The sequence below is a fragment of the Bos mutus genome, chromosome 2 (assembly GCF_027580195.1).
Source record: "Bos mutus isolate GX-2022 chromosome 2, NWIPB_WYAK_1.1, whole genome shotgun sequence".
In the NCBI taxonomy this organism is placed as follows: Eukaryota; Metazoa; Chordata; class Mammalia; order Artiodactyla; family Bovidae; genus Bos; species Bos mutus.
Window position 1 is genome coordinate 122,275,767 of NC_091618.1, and position 18,845 is coordinate 122,294,611.

General features: G+C 40.2%; 1 protein-coding gene across 1 annotated transcript in view; it reads right to left on the bottom strand.

Annotated features, from left to right (window-relative positions):
• The window catches only part of FRZB (frizzled related protein), a 35,397-nt gene extending 20,258 nt beyond the window's left edge, over positions 1–15,139 (bottom strand). Inside the window, exons 1-3 of the mRNA XM_005895421.3 lie at positions 15,008–15,139; positions 13,504–14,278; positions 5,961–6,008 (exon numbers count right to left, since the gene is read on the bottom strand). Coding sequence (XP_005895483.2) covers positions 5,961–6,008; positions 13,504–13,981 — 526 coding nt within the window. The 5' untranslated portion in view covers positions 13,982–14,278; positions 15,008–15,139. The remainder of the gene's footprint in view (positions 1–5,960; positions 6,009–13,503; positions 14,279–15,007) is intronic.
• Positions 15,140–18,845: the final 3,706 nt, after the last annotated feature.

Here is an 18,845-nt window from a genome sequence, read left to right on the forward strand (position 1 = left end):
ACTAGGAAAGCCCAGCAGATATTACTCATGTTTCCCTAATTTGAAAATATACCAGAAATAAATATCAGAACTCAGCAATCAAAATTATCTGATTTTATATTTAAACACAGACCCAGAATAACAGGTTAAGTAATTTGGTCATGCTCATACACTTAATTAGTGTCAAAATTTACTAATTATCATCACCTCATTGGGAAAATGTAGTTTTCAAATACAAAAGTCCATAAATTGGTCACCATCACCAAGTGGAAAACTGGGGCAAGGGAGGGGGATTCTTTTTCAGAACGGTTTTAATAAACAATTTATCTTTTCACTGCACCATTTGAATACCTGCCTTAATTTTCTGGGTTGATTTGACCAGACCAAGTGACTCAGCAGAATAGAACTAAAATTGTTTTTCTCCATATTCCATGTTATGAAAACTAGAGAGAATGCACCCCTTATTATGATAGTGGATTTACAAGAGCAAAATACACTCATAAACTGGAAGCTGCTCAGACAGTCATTATCTCCAAAAAAAAGAAGACTGCTAGGCTTTGAGGCAAAGGATAAATTAACTGGAGTGAAAGAATTGCTTTTCCAAATTCCAGACGTAAACAGCTTGACACTTTTGAAAGAGGGGTTATGAGGGTTACAGTGTTTTTGTGTCTTCCTCATGTCTTTTATCATAATCAACTTCAGCTGTTACATGACTCCAAAGTATGACATTTTGAGTGTGAACAGATTTTATTTTCTTCCTGGAACATGTGACTCTGTCAGTGTGTTTCTCCACAAGCAAGTGAGCTTGGTTTTGCCTGTCTCCTTGTTTTTATCACTCCCATTATACCAGGGAACAGGAAAACATTCCTCTTTTATAAAGAGGAACATAAACACTGAACACAGGAACAACATATTCACTCTCGCTTTTACACATTGAACTATATTTGTACTTAATTCATAGTGTCATTAATGTCTTCTCTCTTTCACACAGTGAAGTGCTATACTATTCTAACCATAAGTTCTAGACAAATTGATAGAGCATGCACGTACTTGGCCTGAAATTTTGACTCACTGAGTGCTCCATGTACAACACAAATGAGCTTTTCAGTTTGTTTCGAGCAACCGTAACAGGAGTAATCCTCAAAATAGCACCACTGTCGGACACCAGGGATTTCCAGCTGATTTTACGACACTATAAACACTCTCAGTTGCATTCAAAAGCAACATAATTCTAAATAAAGCATTTTAATTCACTTTTGTTTTTAAAAGCTAACTGTTTGAGGTACCTTTGATGCACACTGCCTTATGTCAAATACTTGTCACTCTGATAAGATACAGTGGAAATCAACAGTGAAACTGCTCCAGTCTAATGAAAATTGATGCTTCAAACTTATTTACAACTTAATAAAGATTCCACTTCCATATATGACAACTTACAGACCAAATCAGTACAAATTACTATTTCAAGAAAGTAAAAAAGAACTAGTTGTAGTTACAATGCTTTTGCATTGTAGAATGCAAAATGCTTTTGCAGAAACAAACGCAACATTAGTCATACTTGCTTTAAAAAAAAAAAGGAGAAGGAAAAAACCTAGAAATGATGCAAATTTCCAGGACCCTTAGAATGAATAAATGAAGAGTGGCATATTCGTATGATAGAATACTATACAGTAATTAAAAACTTCTGCTATAGACAGCATAATGAGTATTATGAGGAAGGCACACACACAGACACACTTCTATATGTATATAATGATGCCTCTCATCAAAGTTGAAATCAGACAAAATTATTCTTGCTGCTAGAACTTCTGCCAGAGGTTACCTCTGGGAAGAAAGGTGGGATCAGTGACTTGGAGGTAGCACAAGGAAGTGTTTCTGGTGATGGTACCCATCTTGATCTGTGCAGTGGCCACATAAGAGTGTTTACTTTGTGAAAATGCACTGGGATGCATGCTTAGGATTTGTTCCTCTTCTGCACATATGCTATACTCCATTTAAGGGTTTATTTTATGGAAAGATGGAGTAAGTAGACTCCATCCCATCTCTCCCACTGAACGCAGTTATAAAACAGAATTTGAGAAGTAGCTCCTCAAGGACTCTGAAAAGTAAACAGGAGTAGAAAGTTTGAGAAAGAAGCCCAGCACCATCAAACCGATGGTGCATTTGCCATTCTTTCCACTTCTAGTACCTTCCCGCCTGGTTTCAACACAGCCTGGAAGTAGATATCATGCAGACAGTCCTCTAGAAAAAGCCCTCCGGTTCTAACTCAGGAAGTGGGAAGGGGTCTCCTAACACTCCAGTGCTTCCATCCCATCTGTGAAGCAATCCTGGGTCAGTGGTGGCAGCAGCAGCTGCTGCAAGGGAGGTCCTCAGACGCCTAGAACGCTGCCGGAGGAGAGCCCTCCTTTCCGACTGGGGCGAGCCCCAGCGCTCTGTCCTCACTGGGCCCCCGATACGCAAGAAGTCACAGGAAGTACATCACAGAGTGGGATACACAAAGCCCCAGCCTTCTGGCCAAAGATCCAAAAGGGGGAGCCCCCCAAAATTGAAGAGTACTGAGACAATTATGGAGAGGGAGGAGCTTGGGAAATGATCCCATGGAAATATTTATGAACTGCTGGGCTCACTCCTGGGTATGCTGACTCTGACACTAAAAAGTATACAATGGACTTTGAAAACTGATCTATGGTACAAATCACTGCCCTGATCTCACACTGGCCACTGAATAGTCCGCACACATGGGATAGGCCTGAAAGGCACCACAAATGCCTTTGCAAACCAGTCTTCAGAAGACTAGTCAGAATTTGCAGCCTAAATCGAGTTAGGTTGACTGCCGCCAGAACAAAAAAAATAGCATCATTCTCCATATGATCTTAAAGACCCAAAGTCTTAGGACATAATATTCAAAATGTCCAGGATATAAGAAAAAACTATTCTGCATATAAAGAACCAGGAAAATCTCAGTTTGTATGGGGAAAAAAAATCAGATGACACAAATGTTGAAATTATCCAACAATGACTTTAGGCAGTTTTCTAAAAATTCTCCGAAAAGTAAATGGTGAATACCCTTGCAATGAAGCAGATGATAGAAAGACTCAAAGAAACTCAAGATATCATAAAGAATCAAGAGAAAAATCTTAATTTAAAAAATTATAATAACTGACAATTTAAAATACACTGGATGAGTTCAGCAACAAAATGGAGATAACAAGGAAGAAGTCAATAAACCTGAAGGAATACAAACAGAAATTATCCAACCTAAAGAATAGAGGAAGACTGGAGGAAAATGAACAGAACCTCTGGGACCTATGGGAAATACCAAAAGATCTAAAATTCATATAACCATATACTCACAAGTAAAGAGAATGTGTTATAAAAGTAAATATTTGAAAAAAATAACTGCTGGAAGTTTCCCAAATTTGAGAAAAGGTATAAACTTACAGATACAAGAAGTTAGGTTAACCCTGAATAGTATAAACCCAAAGAAATCAACGTCTAAATATACTGTAATCAAACTGCTGAAAACTAAAGACAAAGAAAAAATTATTGAAAGCAGCCAGAAATCTGATGCATTACTTACAGGAGAACAATGATTTCAATGACAACCAATTTCCCATGAGAAACAGTGAGGACAGAAATAATTGAAATAGTATAAATGAATTCTATATCCAGTGAAAATATCCTTCAGGAATGCATATGAGATAAAGACATTTTTATATGAAAGAAAACTGATAGAACTGGCTGCCAGCAGAACTGCTCTAAGTATAAAGGAAGTTCTTCAGACATAAGGAAAATGATACCAGAACGAAGCCTAGGACATCAGGAAAGAAGGTGGAACAATAGAAATTATAAACATCTGTATAAATACAGTAGGCCATTTTTCTCCTCTTGAGCTATTTAGACATATTTATGTTTGAAACAGACATTAATGGTTGTAAGAGAAAGCATAACATTGTCCTATGGAAAGATATATATCACACAGACACATACGTGGGTGTGTTTGTGTGTGTGTATACACTCACACTCACAAGGGTGAGAGAGAAGGATGGAGAGATGCATTCCAATAACCCAAGAGAAAGCTAGGAAATAGGAAACAGGAATGAAAAAGGGAGCGAACATAAAACAAATAAAATAAAGGCACTAAACGCAAACATATTAGTAATTACAGCAGATGTAAATAATCTAAACATACTAATCAAAAGGCAAAGATTGACAGAATGGATAGAAAACCAACACCAACCTAAAAACCAATTACATTACGTCTAGAGGAAATTTATTTAAAACAGAATGATACAGATATGTTAGAAGAAAAAGAATAGAAAAAGATATACCTTGCAAACATTGACCAAAAGAAAAGTGGAGTGGCTATATTAACACAAAACAAAATAGACTTAGAAAAGAGAAAAATTACCAAAGATAAAGAGGAGCAGTACATCATTGGGTCAATTCACCAATAAGACATAAAAATAGTAAATGTATACACACAAAATAGTATCACATTTGACTTCATGGAACAAAACTGACAGACTGAAAAGAGAAATAGAAAAATTTACAATATTTGGAAACGTAAACACTTCTCTTACAGTGATCAACAGACGTAGTAGACAAAAAACTAACAAGAATCAAATAATCTACTTGACATTTAAAGAACATTCCACCCAACAATTGCAGAATACATACTTCCCAAGTACTCATGAAGCATTCACCAAGATAGAGCATATACTGGGCCATATGATAAACCCTAACAAATTAAACAACTAAAATCATACAAATTATATTCTTTGACTATAATGGAATTTAGAATACAAATTAATAACATAAGAACAGAAAAAACTCCAAACAGCACCAGATTTAACAATACAATCCTAAATAATGCATGAGTCACAGAGGTAGTCTAAATGGAAATTATAAAACATTTTGAACTGAAGAAAAACCAAAATAAAACCTTTCAAAATTTGTGAAATGCAGCTAGAGCCATTCTTAGATGCAGAGCAACTGGAACGCTTAAGTGTTGCTAGTGCAACAGTGAACAGTCATTTTGGAAACAGTTTGGCAGTTCTTTTATAAAGTTCAACATACCCTTACCATTTAACCCAATAATCCTATTCATAGATATTTACCCTAAAGAAATGAAAACTTATATTTACACAAAAACCTATACACAAATGTTTATAATAGCTCTATCTATGATTGCCAAAAGCTAGAAACAACCCAAATATCCTTTAAGACATAAATGGACAAGCAAATGGTAATATATCCAAGGAATAAAACGTTTAGCAGCAAAATGGAATGGACTACTGATACATGCAAAAACTTAGATAAATCTCAAAGATATTTTGCTGTGTGAAAGAGGCCAATGTCCAAAAGTTACATACTCTATCATTCCATGCACACTACAATCTCAAAAAAAAACACAAAAGCATAGCAATGAAAAACAAAAGCATAGCAATGAAAAACAGATTAGTGATTGCCAGAGGTTAAGGGTGGGAGAAGCTTGTAATCATAAAGGAATAGGATGAGCTGAATTGAGTTTTTTGTTTTGTTTTTGTTTTGAAGTTATGGAACTGTTCTGTATCCTGATTGTGCTGGTGGTTACACAAATTTAAATATGTGTTAAAATTCAAAGAACTGTATACCGAAATAAAAGATCAAATTTTATCATTAATTTAAAAAATAAAATTAACACAAACAAAGGAACGTTTTTATAAGTTTACATTTAATATGTGGGGCACTATACAGTCCATGGAATTCTCCAGGCCAGAATACTGGAGTGAGTATCCTTTCCCTTCTCCAGCAGATCTTCCCAATCCAGGAATAGAACCAGGGTCTCTTGCATTGCAGATGGATTCTTTACCAACTGAGCTAATAGGGAAGCCCATGCAGGGCACAAACGTCCCCAAATGAGGTTTAAATATCTAGGTAACATCAAGACTAGTCTGCTGACCACAAGCGAAAACCAGATATCTTTCTGGTATACTCACCACTGCTTGCTCCTCTACAGTTTCCATTACTGGAATCCATAGGAAAATCTGAAAGGAGATGATAGAGTACAGTAAGAGTCATACCATTCATTATTATTTCAAGAATTCTCATACTAAAATCTAATTCAGTCACAAGCTGATTTGGATAACAACCCAGGTGTCTCAAAGAAATGGATTCCTATTCGCGTCGTGAGGTTGACACTATCTTTTGTAGGTCAAATAAGGACAAGATGCATTCTTTCATGTGATTGAAAGCTGATATACTCTTGAATCCTTGTCAACTGTGGATACATTTCTGGATTTAATAAAGTTTTTGAGTTTCATGAAAATTTCCAACAATTAAGCATATACTAGGTACTCACCCAACACTTTTCGTGATGGCTACAATAACTAAATACACCTTTTCAATAATAGATGTATCACACTTTACTGGCATACATTTTAATTCTTAGTGCTTAAGGAAAATGTGCAGAAAGTGTTCCTGTGCTCCTGGTTAAGCGCACACTAAACGGGTGTTTAGCAGAAAGGAAGTCTACCATCAAGGGACTACTCAAGCCAGTGCAATTAATAGACATAATAATAATTGGAAATTTGCCATTGACTCTTTTTAAGATCCCCAAATCCCAGAAAATGGTAACATGATTAATGGTAATGAAAATGGTGATTATGTTAAGTTCTTCTTTGTTCTAGTTAAGAAAGCAGCCTCTAATGAATAATACTGACTGCCCCAACAAAGCATTATGCTGTACATAATTATATGTTCTTAATCACATATAAGTGAGTACAATTCAGTACACTTACACCAGCATTTTCCATTTGCATTAATACCTTGTGTTAAATGAGTTTAATGCCTCTGTTTATCCTAGTAGAAAATAATGTTCTTCCTCTGTCCTTTTTCTTCATAGGTCATATCATGAATAAATGAAACCAGAAGGTATAACACCAGTTTAAAACAACAACACTCAAAACTACAATTAATGGATTACTTTCCCAGGCTTAGTAATCATCAGCTGGTATTTTAAAATCTATATCCTAGGGAGTTCCCTGGTGACCTAGTGGTTAGGATTCTGGGCTTTCATTCCTGTGGTCAGGGTTCAACCCCTGGTAGGAGAACTGATATCCTGAAAGCTGTGCAGCGTGGCCAAAAACGAAAAAGAAAAAAATAAGAAAAGGACATCCCTGGTGGTCCAGTGGTTCAGAGTCCGCCTGCCAATGCAGAGGACAAGGGTTCAATCTCTGGTCCAGAAAGATTCTACACGCTGGGGGGCAACTAAGCCTGTGCACCACAGCTACTGGAGTGGACATGCTCAAGAGTCCACGCGCTGTATCTACTGAGCTGGGGCGCCCAGAGCCCACACTCCAAAATAAGAGAGACCACCGCAGTGAGAGGCCCACGCACGGCAACTAGAGCGCAGCCTCCCTGGACACAACTAAAGAAAGCCCACATGCAGCAGCAGAGGCCTAGTTCAGCCCAAAATTAACAATAAATAAAAAATAAGGAAAAAGCTATATCCTAGGAAAATGTGCACATGATTTATACAAAGATGACCTCGCTGTGAATTAAAAAAGTATACTGACCCACATGTAAAGTAATTGTTTAATGTCAACAGGTTCAAATAAAACTGAAAAAATTCTTCTCTCAGAAAATGAAAACCCCTTTAAAGCAGCTGATCCTAGGCGTTTGGTTTTCTTCTTTCATTCTTATTCATAGGAAAATGTTTCTACATTTTTTTAAAGTGCTTAGACATCAGCTGTTAGAATTAGAAGAGAGAAAGCCAAAGTTTTCTGATTCTAAATAATCCAAAAAAAGCCTGTTTTCAGAAAGTTAAACTTAGGAATTCTAACAAATTATCCTAAATTAAAATAGTAGGTATTACTAGCAGGTTTTAATGCCCCACGGATTTCAAGTAGGTGTCATAGAGGTTTCCAGAAGAAGAGTTCTAAGCAGGAGCTGGGGAAAAAAGAGAGGGTTTTCCAAATAGAAAATAGCACATGCCAGAGTCTGGGGTGAGAAACCAAAGCACTCGTGGAGTGGAGGGACCTACAAGTCTTCCAATGGGGCTAATAGAGCAAAGTAGACAGAAAGGAAACTAGAGGGGTAAGAAGGCATGAAATCATGAAAGCTAGTGGCAGATACCAGAAAATTTTAAACAATAGATTTGTATTTCAGAATGATCACCCTATTGGAACATGGAGGGGCCATACTGGAGGTCAGCAAGCCCATTATCATTCTAGCTCCACAATCCATGGAAGAAATGGTGAGGTCCAAACAAAGAAAGTAGCATTAGAGAAGAAGGGGAGGGAATTGTATTCAGAGTTGACCTAAAGCACCTGATACCGACTGAATGTGGGGGATAAAGAAAAGGTGGAAGCAAGGCTGCCTTCAGACCTGGAATATGGGTGGGTGTGCCCCTTAACAATATAGAAAATACTAGAAGAGAACAGACCTATGAAGGTAAGGAAATGAGTTCACTCTGGGGACTGCAGAGACGGAGGAGCTCAGGGATAGACAGGAGCGTACAGAATGTGTGTTCTCTCCTATCTCAGAAGTGCAGAGAAGTACTAATCTCTTATCCCTTGGAATTCATTGTCCAGAGTTGCCTTCCATTCTCTAAAGCCACATATAAATCAAAATACAATGAAAACAAAAGGGTTACTATAACTGAAATCTGATGGTCAAAGTGAAAGTCGCTCAGTTGTGTCCACCTCTTTGCAACCCCATGGACTATACAGTCCATGGAATTCTCCAAGCCAAGATACTGGAGTGGGTAGCCTTTCCCTTTTCTAGGGGATCTTCCAAACCCAGGGACTGAACCCAGGTCTCCTGCATTGCAGGTGGATTCTTTACCAGCTGAGCTACATGGGAAGCCCAAGAATACTGGAGTGGGTAGCCTATCCCTTCTCCAGCGGATCTTCCCAACCCATGAATTGAACCAGGGTCTCCTGCTTCACAGGCAGATTCTTTACCAACTAAGCTATCAGGGAAGCCCTTCTGATGGTCAAAAGACACCGATTCTCTGTACAGTTAACATCACCTGTTTCTTCATAAGAGAGGAAGTATAACTTAGAACAGGTCCTGGTTTGAATCTTCTATTAATAGTTTTATGGACTTGAATCACTTAGCTTCTCTATATCCCTCAGCTTCCCTTTCTGCAGATAGGAGTAATAGTACCTACCATGTAGTTATTACGAGAATTAAAGAAATTAATATGCATCACATACTAAGCAGCACATGCCACATACTAAGTATTGTTAGTTCTTATTCTCTGGCCAGTAATGATTCCTGGTCTGAGAATGATGTCTTCCCAATCACACTGCTGTTGTCTTACCCTTTATCATTCACTTCATATAGCTATTTCTTTTGCTCTTCACAGTCTCTATGTTAATGCCACACGACTTGCTCAAGGTATAACTTTTTTTTTTTTTTGCTGCACCATGCAACATATGGGATCTTTGTTCCCTGACCAGGGATCGAACCCACGCCCTCTGCAGTGGAAGCACATAGTCTTAACCACAGGACCACCAGGGGAAGTCCCTCAAAGTATACCATTAATGGCAAATCTGGGATTCCAACTAAGGGCCAAAACTCTAAAACTGGTTTTCTTTAAACTGAAGACATACGGCCAATTTTTAATCATTCAAAACTCTCTATCTATATGGTGGTAATTGGTCTCCTCTTTCCATACACCTAGTAGGAGAAAGGACAAATATAACTTAGTCAATTTTGCTATGTGTAGCAAGCAACTATTTAGAATTTTGTGGAAACAAGATAGAAAAGAATTATTAATATACAATTTGGAGACTACCTAAGATCCCATTACCACTGATAACTGTGTTAGCTATAAACATAATTTAATATCATTATATTCTAAGGTACTCCTTCCTAGCCCCATCCAGAGTGCCTTTCAAAACTTCACACAATGAAGTCTTACCCTAAAATTTCCATTTCCCCTTTCCATTCCATTTTCCTCCTCATATCACACTAAATAATTCTCCCTTCTTGCTATTTGGCCCCTCAAATATTTGTAGACCAGGGCTAAAGAAAAGGCTGCCTGTTCCCCAGAAAGTGGAGAAATGATTAAACAGCAGTGCATGCATGTGAAAGCTGGCGCAGCTCTGCCAGGCGAGAGAGGGCTGGGAGAAATGTGCTGCTCAAGAGCTGGGTGACAAAAAAGCAGCAGTGACTGAGGAGCGATTATAGAGCCCTTGGCATGGCAACCCAGGGGGCAGTATAATTGCGGTGAAATATCATACCATACATTTTCTTAAACACTCAATGTCTTCATTTCTGAGATAAACTGTTTGTAATTAACAGACATCCGTCAAGCTCATTCTTTATTCCTATTGCTCCCAAAGGGATTTGTTCTTGAGCCCGAGGTCCAGGTCAATTCGTGTAAAATGAAATACTAAGTTTATATTCAGAAGAAATAAGACTGGCCTACCCAGGGTGTTCTCAGTATGAAGCTTGTTTCCCAGAGTTGAACTGACAAAAGCTCTAAGCTCTATCTGCATTTACCAACAGACTAGGTTTGTCCAAATAAACAAAAAAATAAATCTTAATACCAATGATAATAATGGTAAAATAGCAATAGCAACAGCAGCAATTTGTTGAGGACTAACTATGCATGAGATACTACAGATGCTGTTTAACTCCATCTTCACCATCTCCATGGGATGTAGGCAGTATGTCCCCATGTCACAGATTAGAAAACTCTGCATTGGAGAGGCTATACAACTGCCCTATAGTAATAGCTGATATGAGGCAGAGTCAAGATTCAACATCTGGTCTTTCCCACTCCATGCCCACACCCTTTATTCATCATACAATATTAAATATTTGACTATTAACTGGGTGAATGACTAAACTGAATTGAAATCACAGATAAAGCAGGTGTACATGCAGTCACAGGTCTACAATAAATACAAAATGTAGAAAAAATAAATTTAATGTGAATTTATTAGTAATCATCAAGAGGATAGGATATATTCTGTATAAAAACCTGCTTGCCCTTAGTACTTCAAAACAAAAAGTAGACTGAAGCAATATCCCATTCAATAAAATTCTGCTTTGTAAAATGTCCTTAAACTTGTTGGTGGAGTCATAATACCCTACAAGGGAACAGATTTGTGTAAATGGTAGGATTTGAAAATCCTCTTGACATTGAAGGTATGTAAAAGGTGGTTCTATTTTATTCAGGGAGACCTCATTTTTATATTCTGCTAGATTCTAGGCATAAGACATAGGAACTCTGTTTATACTTAGAGGAAGGAAAAAAAAAATCCTGCTTCATGAACTATCATATCCCACTGAAGCAAGGCGCATATTGCATCGTAAATTAAACTGGCCACATGTGGTAGTTCTTAAGTAATTCCAGGTGCCTGATAGTTTGACCCAGCATAGGGAATGTAATTTTCAGCAAGCTGCAGCCTTGGAAGCCAGGGGACCCTTCAGGCTAGAATCCACCACTCCGTTCCCTGCCCCCTCCCCTTCAGCTCCCTCCTGCCACCACAGTCTCTGATTCACATTGGGGGATAGGGGAAGGAGAAGGGAGAACATCACCAACAAACGGTTCCAACTGCCACCTACCCCTACTTCTTTTTCTAGCAAGGGCAACTGTCAGCAAAGCACATTACAGCCTTTTAAAGCAGCTTAGTAATCAGGTCCCATGGACTGACAAATTGTTTCCATGCATGTCTTATTCGAGTGCTTCAATGAGGCAATTGTTCTACATTTGGTCCACGATGATAGGTAATTCAGGGACACTTGAGGAAACTGCTCCCTATCCATACTGACCATGGCTTTTGAGAGCCACTAACTTTGCCAAACCTCTCTCAGTTGAGGTCCATCTCTAGGAGAGGTTTCAGAGCAGGAGGAGGAATGCATTTCAGTGTGAACCGTGGCCACCGCATTCCTAGCCCTTGGCCTGAGAGGAGTGTTTGCATTTAACTGATCTAAGTGCCTGACAGACCAGGGCAGCTCTTTCCCAGCATCTGTACAGCCTATAACATTAATGAGTATAAAAGCTCAAGTGCTCTTTTAGCCCAAAGATAAATAAGAAACACATTTCTTTGTGATTTGTTTAATCAGTTGTTGATTATTAAAATCAAGACAATAGGTATAGTCTAAGGTGATAAATTGAGGTGACCATCAAAAAAATCTGGAAATCTTTCTTTTCAGTTTGGTTTTGCAGCTATTTGTACTAGTACTTTTCCCCTCCCTAGTCCTCTATGTTAAGTGGGTCACTGTGCACAGAAAGCATTTCTTCCAAATCAATTCCTTGACCAAGAACTGTTCACCTAGGAATGGACTAAGGACATGAGCTTAGGCTGAACAAGTTGAGAGGCAAAAGAAGAAAAAGTTGATGCCCAAGAAATGAACAGAGAAGGAGGTACCTAAGGGCAGAGTTGATCTGGGGAGGGTGTGAAAGAGGACCAGTCATAAAAGATGGGGTTTATTTAAAGTATGTGAAGGGTGAAGTTTTCGAGTTTCGGGTAATTGGTAGGAATGACATTGAGTTAGAATTAAATGGACCATAATGAACTAGGTTTAGTTGGACTCTTAAGAGTTATGACTGTCCTAATTAGATCAAACACTAGTGAGAAAACAACTCGTGATTGATTCCATTTAACACAGAACTGTAATAAAGTTTTACAGTAGGGGAAGATTGAAAGGAATCTGTGGTTGATGCACACACAGAAAGGTACTGAAGACAAATTATTTGCAGAGCATAAGAGTGGGATAAGGGGTGAGATTAAAAATAACATTACATGAGTGTATGATGATAACATGCCTTAAATATAACTCCTTTCATCCATATGTCATTTACAAAATGACTTGAAGGCATGTGGGAATGTGAAAAGAGCCCAGCAATTTCACTTCACCAGCTTTGTGGCTGGAGCAAGTCTCAGAAGCTAATTAGCAGTGCATAGCAATGTTTCACAGCTATTTCAGTCTGGAATGGAAGAACAATTTATCTCATTGAAAGGAGGGGAAAATTTAAGGTGAAGGTAATTGCTCAAATTGGATGTTGAGCAAACACATACCACTAACACCTGTGGGTTGGGGTAAGGTTACTGAAATTATCTTGGCATTTTTAATGATAAGAAGAAAACGGTGCTTCAGTTTTCTGTTTTCACCATACAGTCTTTACAAGTAGCTAAACACGAGGGATAGAGAAAACTGATGGCTGAGAACGCACAAACGTTCAGTGATTATAAACAAATAGCACCCTATATGTGGTTACTAGGACATGTAAAGAGCGGAAGTGAAGGGGCAGTGTTGAGCAGAAGTGTGATGGGAGTGGAATGAACTTGAGTGTTTTAGAAAGACAGATCGCCTGTACGAATAGACTTCATCGGTTTAGAAGGGAGGTGAGAAGAGAGAAAAAAAGGCACCGTGTTCGATAGAGGCGTAATTAAGACAGAGATTAAGCGAAGTGATCCGAATCCACAGAACCAGAGTAAATGGGAGTAACAAGGACTCCAAGAAGTGAGCGGTTGGAAGGCAGGGGAGTCGGGGCAGGCTGGGCAGTGTCGGACTCACCGGCTCCGTCGGCAGTGACGATGGCCTCCGGAGAGATGCACACGCCGCGGTCATAAACTGGCAGCTCCTCGCAGGCCAGGCTTTCCGGCCACGAGTGGCGGTACTTGATGAGGATGGGCTCACAGCCCTGCCGGGCCCGCTCGCACACAGACTTGCAGGGCTTGATGGGCTCGTGCTGGAAGTCAATGGTGCAGATGGGCGCGTACATAGCACAGAGGAAGAAGAGCAGATCCGGGCTGCAGTGGGTGCCCAGCAGACCTTCGAACTGCTCGATGGCCAGGATGGCGTTGGCCTGGGTGCTGTGGTGCAGGTGGTTGGGCATCTTAGTCATGTTCCAGGGCAGGGACTTGCACAGGGGAATGCGAACGGGCTCACAGGCGGCCGCCCGCGCTCCGGGCACGCGGAGCAGGCAGAGCGCAGCCAGGGCGAGTAGCCCGGCCGGCAGCAGCAGCATCCCGCCTCGGCTCCCGCAGACCATGATCTCGGCAGGATGGGGCACGGTGCAGCAGTGGGGAGAACGCCGAGAGGCCCGCTCCGCCGTTTCCTCCTCCCCGCCCTGGAAGTGGACACAATGATATGGGAGCTTCTCCTCCCCCGGCAATCTCACAGCTTCCTTGGATCAAATTCCCTCAGTGGGGTCCCAAAAGCTGCGCCGAGCGCCAGCCGCCGCCGCCCCTGCCGCTCCTGCCTCTCCGGCTGCTCTTTCCCGACGTCTAAGACTTCTGGGGCCGCGGCATCTATTTCATTCCTCGCTCCCTCTGGCAGAAGCGTCCGACTTCGCAGATGAGACGAAAACAAGAGGAACCGAGGGAGAAAAAAAAAAAAAGTAGAATTCAGCTGAGGTAGTTGGAGCTCTGGGGTGTCACGTCCCCTGGATTACAAAAAGGTGCTAAAAGAAGCATGAAGGTCTCCCAAGTGAGGAGGAGAACGGGGCGGGGGGGTGCAGGAGGGGGTAACGAGAGGGCAAAGACTCCTAAGGGAGGACTAGGGTGCAGTAAGAGTTTGCAAGTCTGGTAGGCTGAGCAAAAAGACCCAGCTGCGGGTCTTTGGTGTGAGCTGCGGCTGCTGCAGCGACCGCCGCTGGCAGGAGGGGACCCGTCCGAGGAGCCGCGACGGGAGGTCTGCGCTTCGGATCCGCTGCTCTAGGTTTTCCAGCCTCCGGGAGCGAGAGGCAGCCCCGCCCCCGTGTGGTCCCAGACCTCCAAGCGCCCGCTCCCCTTCCCGGGAAGGGGTCTGTGGTTTTGAGGCGAAGGAAGGAGAAGCCTGCAAAAGCAGAGAGGATGCGATAACCCGAGACAGAGCGGACTGGAGACGACCCACACCAGGGAGCACCGCACCCCGCTATCCCCGGCTCCAAAGGAGAGCCCCCAGCCTCTCACTGAAGAGCCCACCCCAAATCTCCACGAAGGAGTGCCCCCAGTTCCCTACTTGGGAACCCACCCTAGCCCCACGCTCCCTGGAGGTATTCCCTTTAAGCAACCTCTAGCCTCGCCTCTGTGATTACCGGCTCTGCAGAAAGACCTGAGGGGGAAGACTTAAGCAACGTCTCTTGAAAAATGTCCAAGTCGCAGAAAACAGGGACCCCTGCAGCGATGATGGAGCCTTATCAATCCAGAACTCCTGACTGCAGAGGTCTGCATTTTCAATAACTAGGTGGTGGCGGGGTGTGGGGGACCGGGGTAGGGGGGGTGTGGGCGGAAATCGCCTTTCATAAAAAGAGAAGAAACGCTGTACATAATTACAAATAGGCCACGAGAAGCAAGTAACAGGTCTTTTTTTCTTTTAATTTTTTTCTTTTGCACTGCAGAATTAAAACTTTTGAGTTTTGCATTTTAAGCTTCAAAGTGAAAACTGCTTTAAAGTACTTGGGCTTCCCTCACGCACCCACCCCTGATTTTACTAAAATAAAATGGCACTTATTAACTCTTCTACCAGTAAATTCACCTCACACTTGAGACAAACGTGTAGGAAAATTAGACCACACTGGTAATGATAATGATGATAAGGATAACAACAATATCCTTTCCATCCAAATGAGCTCAATCCAGAAAAGAAAATGGAAAACAGATCCCCTCCTGGTCTGCTCCTTCCACTAATGAGCTTCCTCTTTCCCTCCCTCTCCCCGCTTCCTCCCTTTTCAGGGCATATTGTAAATAGAATGACCTGCAGAGGCCCTCCTACCCTGCCCTTTCAATGGGAAATCACTGAGCAAAAAGATTGCAGAATGTCAGAAAACACAGCCTTCATTGAGAAGAGAAGGAAACAAACCCTAAAACAAAACAGGAAGTCACCTTTGCTCTGCATCACTGAAACATTTGGAGGCTTTAATCCGGCCATTTCTCACAGTAATAAGCAGACAAAAGATGCTTCCACTTTAGAGAACCCAGTGAGATGGTTTCCATTCCCCAGCTTTGACATGACAGCACTTATAAAATGTCAGTGCTAACTTGAATTTATGGAATTTTATCTCTAAAATGACCATAAACAGCCATTTGGGACTGCAGTAAATTATTTCAGAAGGAAGTTTCTTCCATTTAGGAGAAGAAAAAAAAAAAAAAACAGATGTTAGATAGGGAGACATTTAAGTGAGTATACAAACTTTGCCTGGTCTACAATTATTTTGTATCATTTAACAAAAGTAAGCCAAAAATTATATAAATAAATTAGATGAAAAAAGATTTAGCAAGTAACGTTTAGGGGAAGAAACAAAAACAGTCAATATTAGAGCATTTGTGGGCTCTGTAAAGAAAATGTAGGTGGGATTTTCAATAGTTTAGAAGGGAGGAGTAGATATAATAGATTGATAAATATATTTTTCTATTCATCTTATATCTTAATAGCATGAGAAAAAGAATGAGCCAGTTTAATGGTTCTACAATTATCTGAAATAAAGTGTGTTTTCCTCCTCTTGCACAAAAGTAAAATATCTCCTTTGTCTAACATGTACCCTCACAACATTTTTCTAATCCAAATTTGTCTTTGTCAAAATCTAAAATAAATTTCACTGCTTCCTAGAAGCCTTTTAAAAAAATTTTTTTAAAGTATAGTTGATTTACAATGTTGCGTTACTTTCTGCTATACAGCAAAGAGATTCATATATATGTATATCTTCTTTCCTATTCTTTTTCATTATGGTTTGTTACAGGATATTGAATGTGGTTCCCTGTGCTATTCAGTAGGACCTTGTTGTTTACACATCCTGTATACAATTGTTTACATCTGCTAATCCCAATCCATTCCTCCCCCAGCTCCATCCCCTTGACAATTACAAGTCTGTTCTCTATGGTTTTGAGTCTGTTTCATAAGTAAGTTCATTTGTGTCATATTTTAGTTTCTACGTATGTGATATCATGTAGTATTTGTCTTTTTCTTTCTGATTTACTTAGTAAGGTAATCTCTAAGTCCATCCATGTTGCTGCAAATGGCAATATTTCGGGCAATGTTGCATTCTTTTTTATGGTTAAGTAGTATTCCATTATATATGTATATATATATATATTATATTATATGTATTATATATAAAAATCCCAAAGAAAAGATGCTAACATCTTTATATATGCCTACATTCTGAAGGAGATCAGCCCTGGGATTTCTTTGGAGGGACTGATGCTGAAGCTGAAGCTCCAGTACTTTGGCCACCTCATGCGAAGAGTTGACTCATTGGAAAAGACTCTGATGCTGGGAGGGATTGGGGGAAGGAGGAGAAGGGGATGACAGAGGATAAGGTGGCTGGATGGCATCACTGACTCGATGGACGTGAGTCTGAGTGAACTCCGGGAGTTGGTAATGGACAGGGAGGCCTGGCGTGCTGCGATTCATGGGGTCGCAAAGAGTCAGACACGACTGAGCAACTGAATTGAACTGACTGAACTGGCCTTCAAAAGCTTTTTTGAGTACCCTGCCTGGTTCTGTTCATTTTTCTAGTTAGTTCTCCTTGAACATCATTCTTATTTATTTTTTTTTTTTTTGCAAATTATTCTTTAGCACTTGCCAATTTATTGCTTCAAAAAATTTTATTCATTATTCCATCTGGGTGTGCTCTGTCTTCCTAAATAGTAGGTATTTCTTTTTTAAGGAGAGATTTCATCTTCTATTTCTTTAGAAATAGTCATTTAAGAAATGTTGGTTGATGGAACTTAGAATGCAATATTTTAAATATTAACTTCTCTTATAGAGAAGTACAGTACAAACTGAGTAAATTACAATAGCCAAGTTTGAAAAGTAGGCAGTGGGAACATGAAAGAAACAAGTGAGACATGGCATAATTTCCGCTAGTGGATGAGCTGACCCACCAAAGCTGAGTGCCTTCAAATTGGCCCACACTAGAGCCAACTCATTGGAAAAAGACCCTGATGCTGGAAAAGACTGAGGGTAGGAGGAGAAGGGGGTGACAGAGGATGAGGTGGTTGGATGGCATCATTGATGTGAGTTTGAGCAAACTCTAGGAGATAGTGAAGGACAGGGAAGCCTGGCATGCTGCAGTTCATGGGATCACAAAGAGTCGGACACGACTGAGTGACTGAACAACAACAACAAGAGAAAATTAAAGGAAGGCTGAAACCTGGTGCCCTGGAGGAAACAGGTCTTAGGTAATTTGTTTCTCTCAGATTCTATTTTACACTGTTTTATTTAACCAGCGTTTAACTGAGAGAACACTGATCTTTGTGTAAAACTGCTCCTGGGCTTGTACATGAAAGACAGCTTGAGGTATTTCTCCCTATCTGGTGAAGAAATTTCAAGGTAGATAATCTGTAGGCCACACAGAAGAAGCTGGAGAATTGTAACTTTTAAGTGATATTTTGATGGGCATAGCTATAGGGATCTTTAACAACTCACATTTTAAAACTAAGGATAAAAATCACTTTTATGCAGTGGATTTTATATTTGAGGAAGTCATTAAGATGGTAAATGCAACTTGTTGATACCAATACCTTGCTGAAAAAGATCTTATGAAAACCAGATTCTAGGACTTGAAGGACTCCCCAAGGCTCATCCAGGGGTCTCTTCCAGGGATGAGGGCACTTCAGAGTAACCTCGTGGCACCTGGCTCTTGCAGCCTCCTCGAACCTAGTTCAGCCTGTGGATCAATTCAGGGCTCAATGACTGCTTAGAAACTATATTCAGGCACAGTTACAGCCAATCATTCTTAAAATGCCTCCGGCACCACGGTAATGCCATTCCATTTAACTTCCTGACAAGGGTTCCTGTGGAGACATCAGAAAAAGATCTTGTTAGAAGTTATCACTGTGAAATAGTCATTTTTCAAAAATTTAAGTTTGACCAATTAAAACAATTTTTGCAATATCTTGTTTTGTCAGTCATTTAAATGTTAACATTATTTT